This window comes from Columba livia, chromosome 2, assembly GCF_036013475.1.
Source record: "Columba livia isolate bColLiv1 breed racing homer chromosome 2, bColLiv1.pat.W.v2, whole genome shotgun sequence".
Taxonomy (NCBI): Eukaryota; Metazoa; Chordata; class Aves; order Columbiformes; family Columbidae; genus Columba; species Columba livia.
The window spans coordinates 11,786,557-11,805,892 of record NC_088603.1 but is presented as its reverse complement, the minus strand read 5'-3'; the positions used below and the strand labels follow the sequence as shown (position 1 = coordinate 11,805,892).

At 43.1% G+C, this 19,336-nt stretch overlaps 1 protein-coding gene across 4 annotated transcripts in view; it reads left to right on the top strand.

Annotated features, from left to right (window-relative positions):
• Nucleotides 1-19,336, top strand: part of DIP2C (disco interacting protein 2 homolog C) — a 322,911-nt gene that overhangs the window by 180,354 nt on the left and 123,221 nt on the right. For all 4 annotated transcript variants that reach the window (XM_065050486.1, XM_065050483.1, XM_065050485.1 and 1 more), the window contains exon 4: nucleotides 5,697-5,807. In XM_065050486.1, the coding sequence (XP_064906558.1) occupies nucleotides 5,697-5,807 (111 nt within the window). The remainder of the gene's footprint in view (nucleotides 1-5,696; nucleotides 5,808-19,336) is intronic.

Sequence of the window (19,336 nt, the reverse complement as noted above, 5' to 3'; positions counted from 1 at the left end):
TATTTTTAGTACACATCAGAGTCGGGATGTTTTTCAAAGGATTTGAAGAATTTCAATGAAATATCTGTTGGTGTTTGTGGAGAGCATCTGTGAAACATAAGAGCATAGGAGAAGCATGAAAATGTTTTTCTAAAAATCTGAAAAATGGGTGAGAAAAGATGGCTCGGTCAGAGGTGAGCAAGGGGGTGTAGAAAGGAGAGATACCAGTGGGGGTCTTGCAAACAAGCTTCTTTGTGCTGGAGCGGAGGAGGTGGAACCAGGGGAGGCACGTGAAGAACCGGGTGTCACTGTCAAAGGGAGGAACTGCTGGAATTCCCAACACTGTCCAAATGGACGGGTCTGCCCCACATTTCTTTGGTTGAAAGCTGCAAGAAGGGTGTTAAGCTGCTGGAAGAATAAGTTGACTAGTGCATTGGTGAATGTGTTTGCTATGTGGACAGATAGACTTTCACTATATACTCTCCCAAAATAATCATGCAGTGTTACACTGACACTGTAGGAAAACCTAGAGAAAAATGGAAATCAGAGATTGGGTGTGAATTGCAGCTGTAATGTGATGTCCACTATTGGTGAGATAATGGGGAGAAAGAAGGAGCCCGCGTTAGCCATGCTAAGCTGGACCTGAAGGCTTAATGCTTGCAAGGAAATGCTTGTAATAAGGAAAGAATATCAGTTTGAAGTGTGTGCATTGTTTGAAATTAGAGCCAAGTGCAGGAGTAAGTGTGAAAGCTCACCTGTGAAGGAAAGGTTGTTAATGAAACATATTTAATCAGAAGTTCCGTTGTCTCCAGATTTATCTAGCAGAATGTGCCTCCACTTTCCAGGATGTCTTTTGTTGGGAGTATTGGATTTTAAGTCTCCTTTGGCTTATCCGGTGAATTCATTGCTTAGATGTACATTCGATAGGAAGACTGAAATGCCACGCTAAGTAGCAAGTTCCATGGGGATGGTGTGACATTTAACCTGTTTACAAAATACACTTTAAAGCCGAGCCACCAGCCATTGCGCTTTGAACAGAAGGTAAATACTGTTTCTTCAAACTGCACTGCAAACACTCTTTGCCTTCCCACTAGCCCTGGAGTTGCTGGGTTTATCCTGCAGCTCTCTCTCCTGGGCTCACATGCTGTAAGTTAGTTTTAGAACAGAAAATGTAGCCTGTGTCTAAGAATGCCTTCTGTTTCTTGTCAATTAGACATTTCAGCTTTTAAATATCCTTAGATTCCAAAATTTGACACAGACAGAGGAATAAGAGATGCATCAAAGCAAGTTGGCAGCTGTCATTAAGGAAACAATTGTCCTCTGTTGGAGAGGGCAATGCAGCTATTGCTGCATTATCAGCACGTGGCACTGCAATTTAGCTACAAAAAAAGAAGTAATAAGTAAGGGAGGAACGAGGAGGTGAAGGCAAAAGGAAAAAGGAAAGAAGGAGGTGAAGCCTGCTTCCAGCTGACAGTTTCGTGCCTTCCATGCACTTAAAAATAGAACTATCCAGCTTGCAGTGGTATTGCATAAGTAGCCTTACTGAGCTCCTGCATTTTTAGCTAAATACAGTAAAGGCAGGATCCAGCTTACAGATTAGGATTTGTAGATTGATATATCTGCATTAAGTTGTCTGCCTATGAACCTGGTATTTAAGCTCCCATTCTTATGTGAAGGGACACAGTTAATTCAGTGACGAAACCCAGAGGGCTTTACAGCTTGTTCTGAAGCAGATACCTCCACCAACCACCTGCATAGCTCTCCAGGCTCCCCTGGGCTCACTGACTTCCCTGAAGAAGGTGTCTCACACTGTTCAGGATTTCCTACTGTATCAGAGACATCTGTGCAGAGTGAGCACATGTAAAACAGGACTTAGAGGGGACATGCACCGCTCTGGTCAAGCCAGATATCATAGTCTACAACATCCGGAAAGACACTGGGTGCCTCTGTTTAGACTCCTGATTCCTGGCCTAGGTCTCTGTTTTGTATAGGGGGAGCTTAGCTTAAGCACCTTCATGTAACACCTAAATATAGGTGTCCTAATGTGCAAGCTGAATCCCGCATTAGCAGCATGCGATAAAAGGAACTAGTGCTTATGTTAAGAATGTGGCTATTTGCTCCAGTGTACCAGGTAATGCTGATGTGCAATGTGATGAGCATAAAGCACTGATTTCTCAGCCTTTTAAGTGAAAGAACTGTGTTCCAGGAGTGTTTACTGAAATTCTTCATGACTTGTAACGAGTCAACCATTAGTGCTCATTATGCTTGCCTCTTAAAGTCCTGCTTTAGCTGCAAGACTAGGGTGGACTGTGGTTATTAGGGTTGATGCCGGTTTGACAGTGCCTGTGATTGTGTCTGCATGCAGGGCACCGGCGTGACACTGTCCTTTCTTCTGTGAAAGCCATTCATTGCTCTGTTACCTCCTTCAATTTAGGAATCGATCCAATATGAATTCTCAAAGCCCATTGTGCCACCGATTCACAAATGCATCTGGGCCAAGCTGCACTTGAACAAGCATTAGCACTTAACTCACGGACCCCGTGTGCTGGCCGTGAAAGCTATCAATTTTTTTTATTTAGTTATGTTCAGATGTAGAAGTGGGGAAAGAAGAAAAAAAGATGCTTGTTACTGTGCTGTATTGCTAGAGCGTTCATGGAAGTGAACAATTCTGCTGTTAACAGCGCTTTGCTATTAATGGCAGCACTTCACTGATTTCATGGTGCTCGTTATTCTGTGTGGCTTTTACTCCCACCCATTGCTCAGGAACAGCAGCGTGTGGGTTTTCGCTATTGTGTCCTTTGTCTCACGGCACCTTTGGGGCTGCGCAGGGAGCGGGTGCTCAGGAGCCAAGGTGCGAGTCCAGCAGTGCCGGCGAATTCCTGCTCCAGCCCCTCCAGCAGGGAACCGTCACGTTTCTTACTGTCTCTCCAAAGTGCAGCGATGCTTTGTGTTTGCTCACATTAAAGGAACTTAGTACAAAGAGAGATCTTCCTGCAGATGGCTGCTGGAGAGCTTCTCCTCTGTGTTTTAGTGCAGAATTAACTAACTCACAGATATCAGTGCTATCGGTGAGCCAAGTTCACAGGTCCTGCTCTGTACTTGAGTACAAGTTTACTCAGTGTTCTGTTATCCATGGGCAAGTGAGAAGTAGATCCATCAAATGATCCCCAGACCTCATAAAAGGAGAATATATTTTGATATTCTCCTTCAGATTGCTACAGCCTTAAACGATGACTAGTGCAGGATGGTGGGGCTGTCTCCTTCCTTAGTGTATGGAGAAACCTCATATTACCCCTTATGTCAGCCCAGACTGACTTAGAAGAGCAAGCACACGTGTACCAAGTAGGAGGTAGGTAGAGCAGTTAAAGCGTCTCCATTTTGCGATTAGATGAAAGATGTCTGTATATGTTAAGACCAACTCGAGTGTGTTCTGTCCAGTGGCTTTCAGGTCTACCTGAAAGGTCTTCCTACAGCAGCTACATGCTTCTGAAACTGATGCTTTTCCTCACTATTTGATGTTGTACTTCATTAGCAACACCTTTGGGTTCGTTTGCTCTTCTCCACACACCGTTGCCCTACACAAGTCATTTGCCATGAGAAGTTGTGGCATTGCTTTCTTCACAAAACCTCTGTCACACAGCAGCAATTTTAGGTGCACTGGTTTGGGGTGTGAGGTTTTTTAGGATTTTTTAGGTCCGTGTGATTTCCAGAAAGTACATCATTCCTAGCAATATGAATGGGGACTGAAATGAATTCGGGTGGTTAGCATCCTGTACAGACTGAAACATAGTTTTTTGAACATTGCCAGTCAGGATGATTTTAGTGTTACATTTATATGGCTCATTCTCAGCATGACCCAATAAAGAAGGAAAAACTCTAAATATACAAATAAGGAGAAAATATTTCTTCTGATTATTTCAGTGATTCAGAAGTTAGGTTGACCTGCCTTAAAAAATATAAAGGCTTGAGGGTAAGTGAAATTTCACAGTACTATAGTGTGGAGACAGAGCAGTTAAATGAAGACATTTTATTTGATTTAAGAATGTGAATTATTAATCACAATCTGAGTAGAAGAGAATTTATGGATTCACTCTGTCTTATATGCGCCTGTGAGACTTTACTCCAAGTATGTTTTTTAGCCAACCAGCCACTTCTCCACAAAATCAAAGCAAACTTGACATAGCTGATATTCCAGAGATATAAGAGAGAAGCTGTATTTTGTGTTCAGTTTGTTTCCACAAAGGAATAAGTGTACAGTGCCAACTTTTTAAAAAATACGCATTTTAAAGAATCCATTTAAACATAAACTGAGAGTGAAGTAAATATTTTCGGTTGTTCTGTATTCTACATAAAGATTTTTATTTCCACAAGCATAAACCCTTATCTCTCTCCAATTAGCAGGCATTGAATAGTTCAGAAATACTAGCAGGAAGTTTTTACATTGTGTTTCAATTGAAAAATATGAACGTTTCCAAGCATTGTTTTGTTAAATCCAATTTGAATTTAATAGTTATCCATTCAAATACTTAATTATTAACTGTTTAATTAAGTAATTTTAACAGATCTTTCCCACTGTCAGCTGTAGGTGCAAGAGGCCAGTTTTGCTTCTGTTCTTACATTTACACATAGTGTTTAACTACTTTTTAAAGGCAAAAAATAGTAGGAAAGACTTCATTTCTTTGGGTACTTCTTGTTTTTTGCGGCTGTGCATCCCAGTGCTGGGGCTCTGTGCTTTATTCGCGCATCTCTCATGGGACTCGGGTTGTGCTCTGGAAGAGAGCAGGGTAACATCTTATCCCACTGGTACAGGTGCAGGTTTGCTTTCTTTTCCTATTGTTTGCTTAAATTTTCCTGCTTAAGTAGTTCATTTCGCTCTTCTCTGGGAGTTGTCAAGGAACATTGGTTTCTGTAAGTGTTTATATACAATGCCACTGTGCTACCACTACTGTCTTTGAAGAGCCATCCAAGAAAATACCTATTTTTTTAATGAAAGCAATTTCACTATTAGATGAATACAAGGTTTAAATCTTAGATACTCAATATTTAGGCCCAATGTACTGAGGTGCTGCAGGTTTATATAAGACTGAGTTATTTTGGTTGTTTTGCTGGAACAGATTACTATTTTCAGCCTGGTTTGGTGCAATTATTGTTTACTTTCTGGCCCTTGGTAGCTGAAAATGCCTATAGATATTAATATAGTTCTTTTCCTACAGGGTATATAGTTTCCATAGGTTAGTATTGTGTTGTCACCAGCTGATATCATCCAACTGCATGAGGTTTTAAATAATACTCACAGGCTAAGTTTTCTTGGGAACTGTTTGTAACCAATTTGCAGGAAAGCTTCAAGATGCATTGCAATGCTGTCCACCTTTATTAGCACATTCAAATATTTCTTGAATACTATTTTATGGAAGGTCACCTGTTTGGGGAAAAACACCAAAACAAACCAAATCATCGCCAAGCTTACTGTCTGTATGCTTTTCTTATGTAGTCCGTGTTTCCGGAAAAGGGTTGTCTTAGAGAGAACCGGGAAAATAACCACACCAGGAAAGCTGACCAGAGGCAAGTGCTGTGTAACCAGTTGACACAACATGGTTTATCTGCCGAATGTTCATTTTCTACTTGTAGTGTAGGCTGGACTCCTCCTCACTATTAAGCTTCTGGAACTCAATCAGAATAAGCTGTTGTAATTAATTTTTATTTTTTAATTAATGCAGGGGTGGACCAGGCGTTACCACAAGAACGTCGAACTCCTGTTACTCCGTCCTCTTCCTCTCGATATCACCGTCGCAGGTCCTCAGGGTCACGGGATGAGCGCTATAGATCGGGTGAGTAGAACTGAAGATCACAGACGTGGAATGAAAATTTGAAATGACTGGTTCTGTTCTTTGCTTTTTTGAAAAGAATTTTGTTGTGAACTCGTATAGTAGCTAAAAATGGGAAGTATTTGTTGTATGAATACAGAGGCAGCATCCAAGCATGCAGGGGTGGTGTTACAAAGCCAAAATACATCTGGAGTTGAATGTGGCAACAAATGTGAAAGGTAACAAGAAGGGCTTCTAGAGACACATCAGCAGTGAAAGGAAGACTGGGGAAAATGGGGACGTACTGCTGAGTGGGGCAGGGAACTGGGTGACAAAGGGCAGGGGAGAGTCCAGGATACTTAATGTCTTCATGGTCTTTACTGGTGAGACTTGGCATTCGGGAATCCAAGGCCCCTGAGGCCAGTGGGAAAGTCTTGAGCAATGAAAACCTACTCTCTGTGAAGGAGGATCAGAACAGGGAACATTTGAACAAACCGAACAAGTCCGTGGGACATGATGCAGTGCATCATTGGCCAACATGATTGGGAGGCCACTCTCAATTCTTTGAGAGGTTGTTGGCAGTCAGGGGAGGCTCCCGAGGACTGGAAGAAGGCAAGATTCATTTCTGTCTTCAAGAATGGCAAGAAGCGGGATCTGGGAAACTACAGGCCAGTCAGACTCACCTGATGTCTGAGAAGGTGGTGGAGCAAATAATCCTAGAATCTGTCTTTAAATATATGAAGGGCAAGGAGGTGATTGGGAGGAGTCAGCAGAGATTTATGAAGTCTTCTTCTTAGGTTGGTTACTCCACACTTGACCAACCTAATAGCCTTCTACAATGAGATGACTGGCTTGGAGGCTGAGGGAAGAGCAGCAGATGTTGTTTGCCTTGACTTGGATAAACTTTTTGATAGTTGGATTTTATTGTACTGACTCTAGTTCGGTGAATACTATAGGAAAACTATTTAACTAGAAGTTTAGAAAGTTGGGAACATAATTATGCCTTAAATAGAAGCACTGATTAAGGGAAGATAAAATCAATTTCAGAGCTGAACAAAAGTGTAAAATCTCATTTCCAAATGACTGGGATCCAAGTATCTTCACAGCGCTGCTCCGGATATGGCACAAAGTGAAGGAAGTGATTGGTTTTAACTAAAGGAAACTTCCTTACTCTTCCCTTTGAAGGCGTAAACTATGTGTACTACCCCTTAACTGGATGAAGGGTGGGAGTGCTCAGCTGTTGTGTGAAGTGCTACGTTTTGAGATGACAGCCGGGGCCACAGGCTGGTTTGTCTGCTGCTGCCTCTCGTGCAGCTGGAGCACAAGGGACACACAGACAGCAGCACCCATCAGTCCGTGTGCAGAGAGACCCTCGCGAGCTGAGAGCCAGGAGACAGGGACTGATGTTTGCAGGGAGCGCTGAGGAGCCAACTGTAGAAGTCCTGGGTTGTGTTTGTGAGATGAATCTTGCGGGGTGCTGTCAGACTCATTGTGCTGACACAACTGGAAAATTTTAAAGAACTTCTTATTAAACCTTGTGTAACATATCTCTGGTTCATTCCATTAGTCAAAGAGCTTGCCAGTCCTGTTTAAAAGGAAATGAAATGATAAATGTTGGCAGAGAAAGTTCATGGTATGTCCAGACCATTCTGATACATTTGAAAAACTCCCCCCTCGCCTCAGAAACCTTGGGTTCACACTGTACATGCTGCCAGGTTTTCATTGAATAATGGTTGTGGGATGTGCATAATAATTCCTTGATATGTAAGCTCCTAGAAGCTTCTCTCATATTACACTAAAAAGTGTCTGATTTCTATCCAGTGTTTTTTTAAGAAGTAGAAATACTATTCCTGAAATTGTGTAGTTTGTGGGTGTGCAGCCCATGGTCCTCAAACCTCCAACTGCTCTCCAGAGCAGTTCTGTTAAAAATGTGTGTATTTGATTGTGCATTGCAAGTCATCTGCTTGAGCTGTGCTTGCCATTTTTAAACTAATTCCTTGAGTCTGGGAATGGAGAAAAGGAGACATCGTGTACGTCTTCCCTGTCTTATCCCCTCCTGATACCTCAGGAGTGCTCCGAGTTGCCGTTGCTGCCTCCTGATTTTCAGTCGCTGCCTTAGAAGTTGAGTGAAATGGTACATAAGCTCCTGCCTTAGGAATGGGGTGAAGTGTTGTAACTATATATATAAATAATAAAGATACAGACTGTGTTGCTGAGAGCAGTAAGGAATTGAGTGCAAAGGGTTGCTTGTTACTAGTGCGGGAGTCTCATCTTAGGAGACTCAGGACTGTACTATAAACTCAGATCTCTCTTGGTGCTCTCAAAATGTCCTTGGTGTTAAAACTGGAAAGCTTGACAGTATTCCGGGGGCTTGTGGCAGGGCTTTGAATTCCTACCTTGATCGCTGTCTAGCACGGCTCCTCAGCAAGTCACTGAGCTCTCCAGCAAATTGGTTTGAGCAGCTACCGTATCTTCACTCGCTCAAAAGTAGACTGTATGAAGGTAAATGTAAACGTCCATTTCCATTTTGAGAATTATCAGATCATCTTCTTCAAATTTGCTTTCAGAGGAGCCTGCTAAGATACCGTGCAGTGTTCCTATCCTGACTTATGTTCTCCCCTTCTATACATTGCCCCTGCGAGATCAGCAGCCTGGGACTTTCTTGGTCTTATGACTTGTACTCCTCCTTACGGCAGGTTACAAACTTCCAAGTCAGATTTCTTTCTAGTTTTCTTGTCTTCATAAACACAGTTGCTTCAGGTAGGAGCCTTTGTTTTGCTTGTTGTTTTGCTGTGCTTAGTACTTCAGCATCTCTGCGCTGATCATACTGTGTCATTAGATCCGAGCTGTTACCCAGTTTCAGTGCTTGTTATCGTATTGGGCACATCTTGGAAAAGGCCTAAAACAAAACAAATGTGCAGTCTTTCACCAATAAGTAATTCACGTCTAGGAAAACATTTCCCTTCCTCAGTTACTTTGCACAATTTATTTCAGTTAACATCTGCACAACTCCACTCCCAACTCTGATCAAAGTCCTTTTCTGTCCCTTCTTGGTAAGGTTTTCCTAATTGGAAGTCTAACATCCTGAAAGTCATCCAACTCTCCTTCCATGCCTTTGCTTTTTACATAAATTTAGATGTCAGCAAAGATTGTTTAATGAACTGTCTTTGGAGACTCAAAATCATTGCTGCCACTAATATCACCTTCAACTTAGGCTCTTTTATTATGGAAAATGTCAGACTGTGACATTTGAAATCCCTACCTGTTTTCTCACTTCCGTCGTTTTTATTATTATTATTTCATTAATGTTGTAACAGAAGTTTACAGCAATGGAATTTTGAAAACTTGATTTCTATGTTTTTTATATTCAAAATGAAATTAACTCTGAGTCTATGGAAGGTATTTGTTTGTAAGTGTTCCTGGTACATTTTGTGTTTTACGATAATTTGATTTTAGAATACATTGAGAATTTAGTCTAATTCTTTAAAACCAGAAAGGTTTAAAATTTCCTGTGTATTTCTTTTTATTCAGGAAGGGAAATCATTATGTTCCAAAACATCAGCTTCTTTGATCATTTTTCCAATGTCTAAAGAAATAGATAATGCTATAAGTGTGGTAACTGAATCAGTGCAGGCCTAAGTATATTATTTACTCCATAGAAATGTGGCAGCTAGTTTAGCTGATATTAATTCAAAAGCATTTTGATTTGTTTACTACTGAATATAAAAAATCTCTTAGTATTTACTCGCTTAGAAACAGCATTTGGAGGTGTTTGCCAAATGCGGATCACGGCAATGTTCTTCTCTTAGCAGCTGCTGTTCCTTATCCGGTGCCTGTTCTATAACGTTATCTTGGGGCTCAAGATGACGCTGAAGCCAAATATTGCTGTAGGCTGGATCAGTGACTTTTGCAAAGAGGCTTTTGTGGCCAGTGGCGTTTCAGACAAGAAAACCCAGTTGAAGGCAGACTGGCTTGCACTCCAGGTCTTTCTCTGCGTGCAGAGGTGGCAGCGCCCGGCTCGGTCTGGCTCAAGTGACGTGACTGCAAAGTCAGGAGCAAGACTTGAGTACGAAGGTAATAATGGTCATAGCTGCAGCTGGACATACGGCTTTGTTTTCTTAGTGCAGTTTAGAAAACAGGTACTTTTGGAAGCTGAAAATCCATGGATTTGGTATGATGTGTTGGGATGAGGAGGTGGGAATTACATGGTGGAGTAAACAAGTAGGTAACCTGAATGGCTAAGCTTTTGCAGTCTTACGTTACTGTCTACATGAACGAACCCGGTCAAACACTGAGACTTTTTGGAGGATGTTAGCCTTACGTGTCTTCCACACAGTCACTGGGCATTTGTTTGCTCCCTGGTTAGCACTGGCTACATTCTGCTCCCGCTCACATCGAAACACCTCATAGAAGGACCTGAAGCTTCTGCCACCCTTATTTAAAATACCATCACACAGGCTGTCTTGCGTTGTCAGAACGGTTTTCCTGCTCCGGTGCTCGGAGCAGTGACTGTGTCCTCTCCCCAGAGGCCCGGCCATGGTTGGCCCCAGCCGGGGCTGTTGCGGTGGCCGGAGCAGCGCTGGGCTCTGCTGCCACAGAAAGGCTGCCGGGCGGTACAGCAGCGGCTGCCCAGGCAGTTCTGAACAAAACACCCCCTGGGAAAACTGGGCAGATCCTCCTGAGCAGAAAGAGTTCCCTCGATCACGAAAATCCTCCTCCAGATCTGCGTTTCTGGGCCAGTTGTGGCCTGTGGGGTTCAGAGAGCAACTCTCCTTCAGAGACCTACAGCTCCTGTTTTAACTCCTCTCCAGGGAACAAGTGTGTTATCCTCCCTCAGCTGAGTGTTCAACACATGGAAAATTCAAATGTCAGGTCCTTTCCAACTTCTTTTTTTCTGAAGGGACATTTCTGTGGCCTTCAGATGATGCTGAACAAAAAAGCTTCAGTTTTCCATCACAATGCTGAAACCCAGAGCACCTTCTCATGTGCCAGGCCCTGGCTTTCACTGTTCCCACACCTGTCAGTAAAAACAAAAAATGATGTAAATACATGAAAAGTATGTGCCAATAAAAATCAAAAACTAAAAAAACCAACATTATATCATGGAGAATGTGGAGTAATATGTTCAAATGCACATGCATGTGTTAGGAATGAGGTAGCGGCTCTTGGATCTATGATTTCTGCTGTTGAATTCTCCCCTGATGAGATGAGGATATAACAGGTGGGTTGGGCCAAGTTTATTAAGCCCTTGTTTCTTGTGAGGTCTCTAAGAGGCCTTGAAGATGAGTGCTGTTCTGCAATGCCTGGAGCAAGTATAATGCTTAAGAAAAATGTGAGCAGTGAGCTCTAAAAACTTGAGTTTTCCAGATGTCAGAAGTGGTGTGGGAAGTAGCAGCGTGAGGGAAACTGCACTGCCTCTGTGTCTAAGGGTTCACGGTGTCCTAGAGCAAAGACCAGCAAATGAGCTACACAGACTATGGGGACAGATATTAAAAGTCACAGCCGTGCATCGGGCTGGGAGCTGAGAAGTGGAGTGTTTTGAGAAATACCGTAGTGGAATCAGCCTCTCTCAGCTGGTCGCGTGGAGGACGGGTACTGCAGGTAAGGGGATTGTGGTACCTGGACTCTCAGCAGCGAGTACCTTCCTTCTCCCGCTCACTCTTGCTGATATTTTCCCGTATGTTTAACTTCTGAAGATGGGAAAGATTCAGCGTGGCACACCGTGTTTGGAGGGCTGCCAGCCCTCGCCCCAGAGATCCCACCGCTGCAGAGAACAGCTCGTTTTCCAAGCGCATGCAGCAGTTCTTTTAAAAGACATCTTAATATAGGAGATTTTTGGCGATACTGCCAAAACAAATGCGTCCTAACTACAGCTCTCCCAGCTCAAATTCCTGAGCCACCTTTCCCACACTGTGGTTCAACACGGAAAAGATTGAACAGCCTATGCTGAGCATGAAATCATTAAAATTCAAATAATCACAGGCTAGGTCTGGGGGGCATTTGAAATAAGGCTGAGAGAACATTACCTGTAGAGCCAGATCCTAGAGGAGAAGTTGGCACCAGGCCCTGGGGAGCTGAGCTGCTCTGCTCTAGGAGCTTGGGTTCGTGCCTTACCACCCATTTGTTCTCATTTACCGTGAGGTAAGTGTGTGCATGAACCGTAACAAAGGTTGCTGACATTTTGCGTGTTTACAGCTTACCTCATGGTGATTTTAAAATATATGGGTGGCTTACATTTTTAAAAGGACACTCAAGGTCTCATTTGGAAATCTTGCCAGAACTGATGAAAAAGAATTATACTACGAGAATGTAAGAGTTGTAGTGCGTGGTAGAGGAAAGGATGGAATAGAAAGGTTTGAGACATTGTTTTTATGGAATCCCTATCATTTAGCATTTCTCCAAAGAATATGAAAAGAGAAAAATATGACAAATGTGCTATGTATCAAGATGGGACTGCTTGTAAATATTAAGGTGGCTCATCATAAAACAAATAATTTCTTAACCCTTCAAGTGAGCAAGGGTTACTTAAGAGTTAATCTGTATTAATTAACGTGGCTGTAGTCACACTTATTCAGAGATTAATTAATGTCCTATTTGATTTAGCTTACTTACAAACTTAATTTCAAGCTACAACTCAATTAGGGCAAAAAAAGAGGTTGAAAAACTTGTGCAATGTTATAATTTATATGACCACATCCTTGCTTTTGACCCAGCAGAAAGATTTGTAGGGATAATAGCAGAACTCTTGAGGAAAATTACTCAAGGATCTCCAGAGAGAAACAAAAAAAAAGTTGATTTACTTCAGATCGCATAATAAGGGGCCCTGAGATGAAGTCACTCTGTGAAGCTGACTTCCAGATTGCATTACAAATGAGACAATAAATAAATGGAAGGATGGAAATTATTAGTGGGAGACCTGCATGTTGTTTTTTTGTTTCACTTATGAGTGGAGTTAATATAGTTTTAAATCCCAGAGTTTAGAGAAAAACATTTTAAAATCAACTTTATTATGGTAACTGAAGAATCCAAAGTAGAGCAACAACTATGCCTTTCAGCAAAACTAGCGGTGGAGTCATGAAGAGTTCAGTCCTCTGGTTTGGTGTCCTCAGTTTCCGTCACATAACCGCTGTGTTCTGCAACCCGCCCGTGCAGCTCTCCCAGCTGCCTGTTCAGCTTTTGCCTTCCTGGAGAGCAGAGTGGCTGGAGAGCAGTCCGGCAGAAAGGGACCTGGGGGTACTAATGGACAGGAAGCTCAACATGAGCCAACAGTGTGCCCAGGTGGCCAAGAAGGCCAACAGTATCCTGTCCTGTATCAAAAATAGCGTGGTCAGCAGGACAAGGGCAGTGATCCTTCCCCTGTACTCTGCATTGGTGAGGCCACACCTGGAGTATTGTGTTCAGTTCTGGGCCCCACAGTTCAGGAAAGACATTGAAGTGCTGGAGCGGGTCCAGAGAAGAGCAACATGACTGGTGAACGGACTTGAACACGAGACCTATGGGGAGAGGCTGAGGGAGCTGGGGTTGTTTAGTCTGGAGAAGAGGAGGCTTAGAGGTGACCTCATCACTCTCTATAACTACCTGAAGGGAAGTTATAGCCAGGTGGGGATTGGTCTCTTCTCCCAGGCAGTCAGCAATAGGACAAGGGGGCATGGGCTTAAACTCTGCCAAGGGAAATTTAGGCTGGATATTAGAAAGAAATTCTTTGCAGAGAGAGTGGTCAGGCATTGGAATGGCTGCCCAGGGAGGTGGTGGAGTCACCATCCCTGGAGGTTTTTAAACTGGAATTGGACATGGCACTTAGTGCCATGATCTAGTCAATGGACTGGAGTTGGACCAAGGGTTGGACTCGATGATCTCTGAGGTCTTTTCCAACTCAGTCGATTCTGTGATTCTGTGATTCCTTCCACCCAGAATTATGGATTATCACCACTGCCATCCAAAGTGGGAGATGACAGTTGTGTTTTTCTTCCTTAGAGTTAAGCTTTCTGACCACCTGAGAACCTACAAAGCTTCGAGCTTCTTCAGGTGCACAGCAGGAGGTGGAACTGGGCAGCCCTTTGCGGAGCACCAGCAAAGTTTGTTGGCCGCAGCATCCCAGAAGAGCCAGGCCTTTGTCGGTGGCACGTTCATGGGAGTGCAGGGCTTTTCTAAAATGCTGACTTTGCATTGCCAAAAATTGTGCAGGTCAACAAAGTTTGGCTCTGAATTCACGAAAAGTCAGCAGAACTTTCTTCCTCCTTGTCCATGTATTCCCAGCTCACAGTAAAACCAGAGGCCGAGTATATACAGTTTAAACATCCCAAGGACTCAAACTTGCACACTTAAATTGTTTTTTTTAAATATAAGCAACAGTTCATTTCTCTTAGTAACCTCCACAGCCCTTGTATAAATGAGAATCCTCTTAGAGCAGATGTTCTTGCATTCAATTGAGTATTCCCTGTGTTTGTTGTGAAAGCCATATTTCAGAATTAATAGCACACCTGCTTGCAGCTGGAGAGAAATTAGGTGTCACACTGTTTGGGCTATTTGCTTTCCTATCTTAATACCCAGAGAGATTATGAAAGAATTCTGAGACTGCTTCGTTATAGCATCACCCACAGCAGAGATCCATTATTATATATGGACTCACTAACTTTCACATTCCCAGAGGAGTGATGATTTTCCGAGGACTGATCTGTGTTGGATGAACACAGCGATTTTTATGAAGCCACTTGCCCTGTATCTGCCTGAAAATAAGTCAATGCTGTTGGCCCAGGACAATCAAAAGACAAAGCCTAGTTGTAATCTGTTCTGATGTACCACATTTACTGTGTCTCACCCTATTTAGTACGTCCTGATTGCATTTCCAATAGATATAGCTACCAAATTATCTCTACTCAGAGTATTTACAGGCCATATATTAGGAAATGAATTCTCAGTATATCCTTCGTTTCCATGGCAGCTTCAACAAAAGTCTGATTAAGCTCATAAGAGACTTCCATGCTTTCAACTACTAGTTTCCTGTAAGGCAGCAGTTGCCAACCTTTCCTCTCTGTAATTACTCTATATACTATTGCTATCCTTAGCCTTATCTAGAATTTTCAGCCCAAATTCACCTTTGATAGTTCTGGTTTGATAACGCTGTTTTCACATAGCACCCGTTGCCTCCGTGCAGTTACTCAGAAGCTGTTGGGATTCTTGTGTCACGCTGTGTGTTGATGCAGCAGTGATCGCCCTTGCTCCTGCTGCCTCCTGCAGCGTCTGCCTGTTCTTCCAGCTCTTTTCCTTGTTGCCACCTCAGATACTGGCTTCCCTGACATAGACTTGTTTGTGGTTTTACTTATTTGTTAAATGTTTGACTGCAGGGCTGATCCTCTACTGCAATATAAATAAGAGATAAATATGTATTACATTTACATAAATAACCTCTTATTAAAAATCTTTTGGCATTCTCAACTCATTAGTGCGGAGCATCAGCCTTCTTGATCTTCATAATCTGCCATTCTATGAGTGAGTCAGTTGTGTTTGTGAACTATTGCATAAAAATCAAGGATGCTGAACTTTCTCAGAGTCCTTGGGTCCATCGTACTCCCACTCGTATCATCATCTTACCAGGAATTGGCTACTAAAGCAAAGGAAAAAATATTATTTCCAAAGGCTAAATCATAAAAGACAATAATTGCTTAGGGGAGATGAATTGCACGAGGCAAAAGGAACAAACAGGTGAGAGGGATGAATTCAGATCCCATCTGTCTCCCAGCGGTTTGATGCTTCCAGGGTAAGTCCCCTGGGGGGAGGAGCGGAGGTACCATTACTGCAGAACCGGCAAACCAGACCGCAGAGGATGGTGCGGACTCTGCTGGACAGTTCTGCATCTCTACAGCAAAAATTAGGCAACAGCTTGTTTTTCCATATTTGAGTTTCTTAAACAGCTGGTGATTTGGTCTCAAGATTTTATAATTACTGGGAAACAGAAAACTCAATCAAAGACATTAGAAGTAATGTATTTTATCTGGAACACACGTAGAAACAGACTTGTGCTATCTTGATTATAACAATGCACAACTCCTGTCTACAGCAAGTCTAATTTATTTTCTTAAAAAAAACTAGGGCTGCGTGATAAATTAGATACAAGAGAACTACTTGACAGGCAACCACAAGACCTGATTTAAGTGCAAAACAAGATTCTGTTTTTCTTTTGTGTGCTGAGGCACTTTATGCAGGGGGCGTGAGGAGCAGTTTTATAACGTGGAAATTTTTAATGTAGCCGATGTTTGCCATGGGAGGAGTGCCCTGTTTTGTGATCCTTGCAGAACTAACAGATCCCTGACCCGTGAGGCAGTATCACTTTGCTTACAGTATGTTGAGTGTTTGACGTGCACGTGGAGCAAATGCAGCTAATACCGAATAAAGGAAGCTGCTGAGGCACTTTAAACCAAATTTTAACAAACCCTTCACACTGAGGAAGAATGCGACTGCAGTTTGTTGAATAGGTTTTTGTTTCTTAAAAAGGAGCTGAACAAGAAGTATAAAACTCATTCTCCTGCTAAAAGCTGCAAAAATCTGTGGGAGGACTAGGAATAAGCGATGTATTTCAGATGTCTCAGTTACAGTTCAGAGCTTCCAAGGACTGTGTCTGGCCCAAGTCAGCAATGGGGTGTCCCTGTTGATGGGGTGTAAGGGAAGGGCGATTCGGGATCACGCTCCACACCACGCGAGGATGCGCGCTGCATGGGAGTGTTCTTCTAGCAGCTGTAGGGAAACATGAGATGCCGCAGCGAGGCTCCATATGTGGACCAGGAAAAGGCTGACCTTGTTCACCACGTAACAATTGCTTTCTGCCTTCAGGAAAGGAAAGCTCATTTGCTTGTGGAGCTCATCTGAGCCCAGAAGGATCATATGTACCGCCTTCCCAAAGTCAGTAGCTGGGAGAGGACAGCTTGTCACAGGGGAAACTCGCCACTTACTATAAATATACATACATTTGTGCAAGGAGGAGAGAAAGTATGCTCTACAGAAAAGACTTTGGTAAAAATTCAGAAGAGACTTTTCCTATCCCAGAGCCAATACAAACCAGACTGAAACTCCTGGCCAGGCTCTCTTTCTGTGTGCCAACCCAACTACTGGTTGAAGAAAAAAATTGTCACATCTCCCCCCAGAAAAAATTACATGGACTCGATGGCCCTTGTGGGTCCCTTCCAACTCAGGACATCCTATGATTCTACATTCCAGGCTATCAAAAATGTAGGTAATACGTGCTTGAAGAATACGGTGAAAAGGGGGTAAAGAGTATAAGCAATCTGTAATGAACAGGATTTACTACTGTGTTTTTAGGCATTATTATTTAACCTTTGGACACTGTCCACCTGTCAGCAGTTAACACAGCTATCTCCTGAACATCTGCTTTCACCCAGTCACAGAGTCACAGAATGATTGGGGCTGAAGGGACCTCTGGAGATCATCCAGTCCAACCCACCTGCTGAAGCAGGTTCACCAGAGCAGATCACACAGGAATGTGTCCAGGTGGGTTTGAATGTCTGCAGAGAAGGAGACTCCACAACCTCTCTGGGCAGCCTGTTCCAGGGCTCTGCACCTCCAAGTAAAGAAGTTTCTCCTCATATTCAGATGGAACCTCCTGTGTTTCAGTCTGTTCCTGTTGCCCCTCATCCTATCTCTGGACACCACTGAGAGGAGTCTGGTCCATCCTCTTGACACCTACCCTTGAGATATTTGTCGACATTGATGAGATCCCCTCTCAGCTTCTCTTCTCCAGGCTGAACAGACCCAGCTCTCTCAGTCTCTCGTCATAAGATGCTCCAGACCCCTCACCATCTCTGTAGCTCTTTGCTGGACTCCCTCCAGTAATTCTTTGTCCTTCTCAAATTCCTTGTCCTCCTTGTTGAGGACAGGTTGCTGTCTCCCGTGTTGATTGTGTTTAAATGAACAGCCTCTGAGCACAGGCTCGTCCCTGGGGCACAGCTGTGCCAACCACTGCCTCTCTGGTCTCCCACTGGTTTGCTGTGATGCTTGGTTCCACAGAAGCAGAGATGGGCTTGCTGCCTTGTCCATGGACAGTCAGATGCACTGATGTGTTGAGCATGCAGCCATTAGATCGCACGGAGGGATAAAGCTGGGAACGACGGTGGAGAAAACGGGGTCCATATCAAGCTGGAGCTGTGCAGTGATGTGTGCTAGCGGGATGGTTTTATTTCCTAAGCCTTTCCAGTTAAACAAGGAGCACAGCATTGTGCCAAGTTACAAGATAAACCAGATGACAAGAACGCCTGTGCTAAGCAGAGCACCTCCCGGGAAAGCTGCACAACCCGTCCCGACGGTGGAAATGAGGAATTTCCCTCTGTTTGCAACAGATGAGAATTTCTGATTGTGGAGCGCAGTGACCAAAGCCATGGGCTCTTGGAGTCTGAGCTTATGGACCCTCATTCTCTGTGCCAGTTTTAATTTCTCTGCCCACTGTTTTGAGGCCTCATCTCTTGTTTAATAGATCATTAGCTCTTCAAAGGGAAACTTTCTCTTGTTTCATCAGTTCCTTTGTATTTCACTTCCTGACTTTGCTCCCAGAAGTATGCTTGCTCTCTCTGTCCTCTCATAGAAAATAAAGGAAGAGAATAAACAAATAAAAATTATTGAATACAACAGAGTGAAGACTGGGGACAGAGTCGATTTGTCTGGGGTTTGCTAGGTGTTATCAGGCAGCCTATAAGAAATACGTGTCAGGTTGAATACTGACACCACAAATTCAGCTTTCCCAACCGTCTTTCTTTACTCTTTCCAATTTGTTGATTCCTTGAATTCAAACTCACAAATTGCATTCAACATATGGTTGGCCAACCTGAAACAGTGGAGGACAATGGCAGATAGGAACTGTGCATTGGTTCCTACTACTGTACACAGAAGTGGTGATATTTTACTCTATGCCCTAGATTTTCTGATGAGACTTTCTTGTGGAAAGTCCAGGTAGGAAGGGTATAAAGATTTCGTTATCTATAGGAGCCTTTTGGAGGGTCGGGACCTGGGGACGTTTTATCAGCTGTAACAGTGTAGTTAGAATGTCACAGACTTCTACATGAAAGAACATTTTGCCTGGCAGCATTTTCTTTCCACTTAGACTTGGGACTTTTTCAGAAGACTTGAGTGCAACTACACCAAGGTATACTTGTGTTTGAAACTCTGTCTGAAGTTTATAATAGGTGAGAAATTGTAGCGTGCCACACTAGGAGGAAAGAGAAGTGGGGGATTTGTTGACTTTTTATTTTTTCCTTTTAATTAATGAAAGCTGCATACATTAACTATTTTTTCAGGAAAATTTAAGATGAAATTTGTGTTTTAAAGCAATGCTCAATCACAATATGATGAATTCAGTTAGCTTGAGTGTGCCAGGGTAGATTGAGAAGACAGTTCAGACCCTTTTGTCAGACCTGCAATACAAGGGGCATCACCCTGCCAGAGATGGTTTGAAATTCTAGTGTGATGTTCTCTGCTGATGCTCTCTGTGATATGTGGAGAATACAAACGGCGTTGTGCTGATGGGATTCGGGGGGTATAAGCAATTTCCC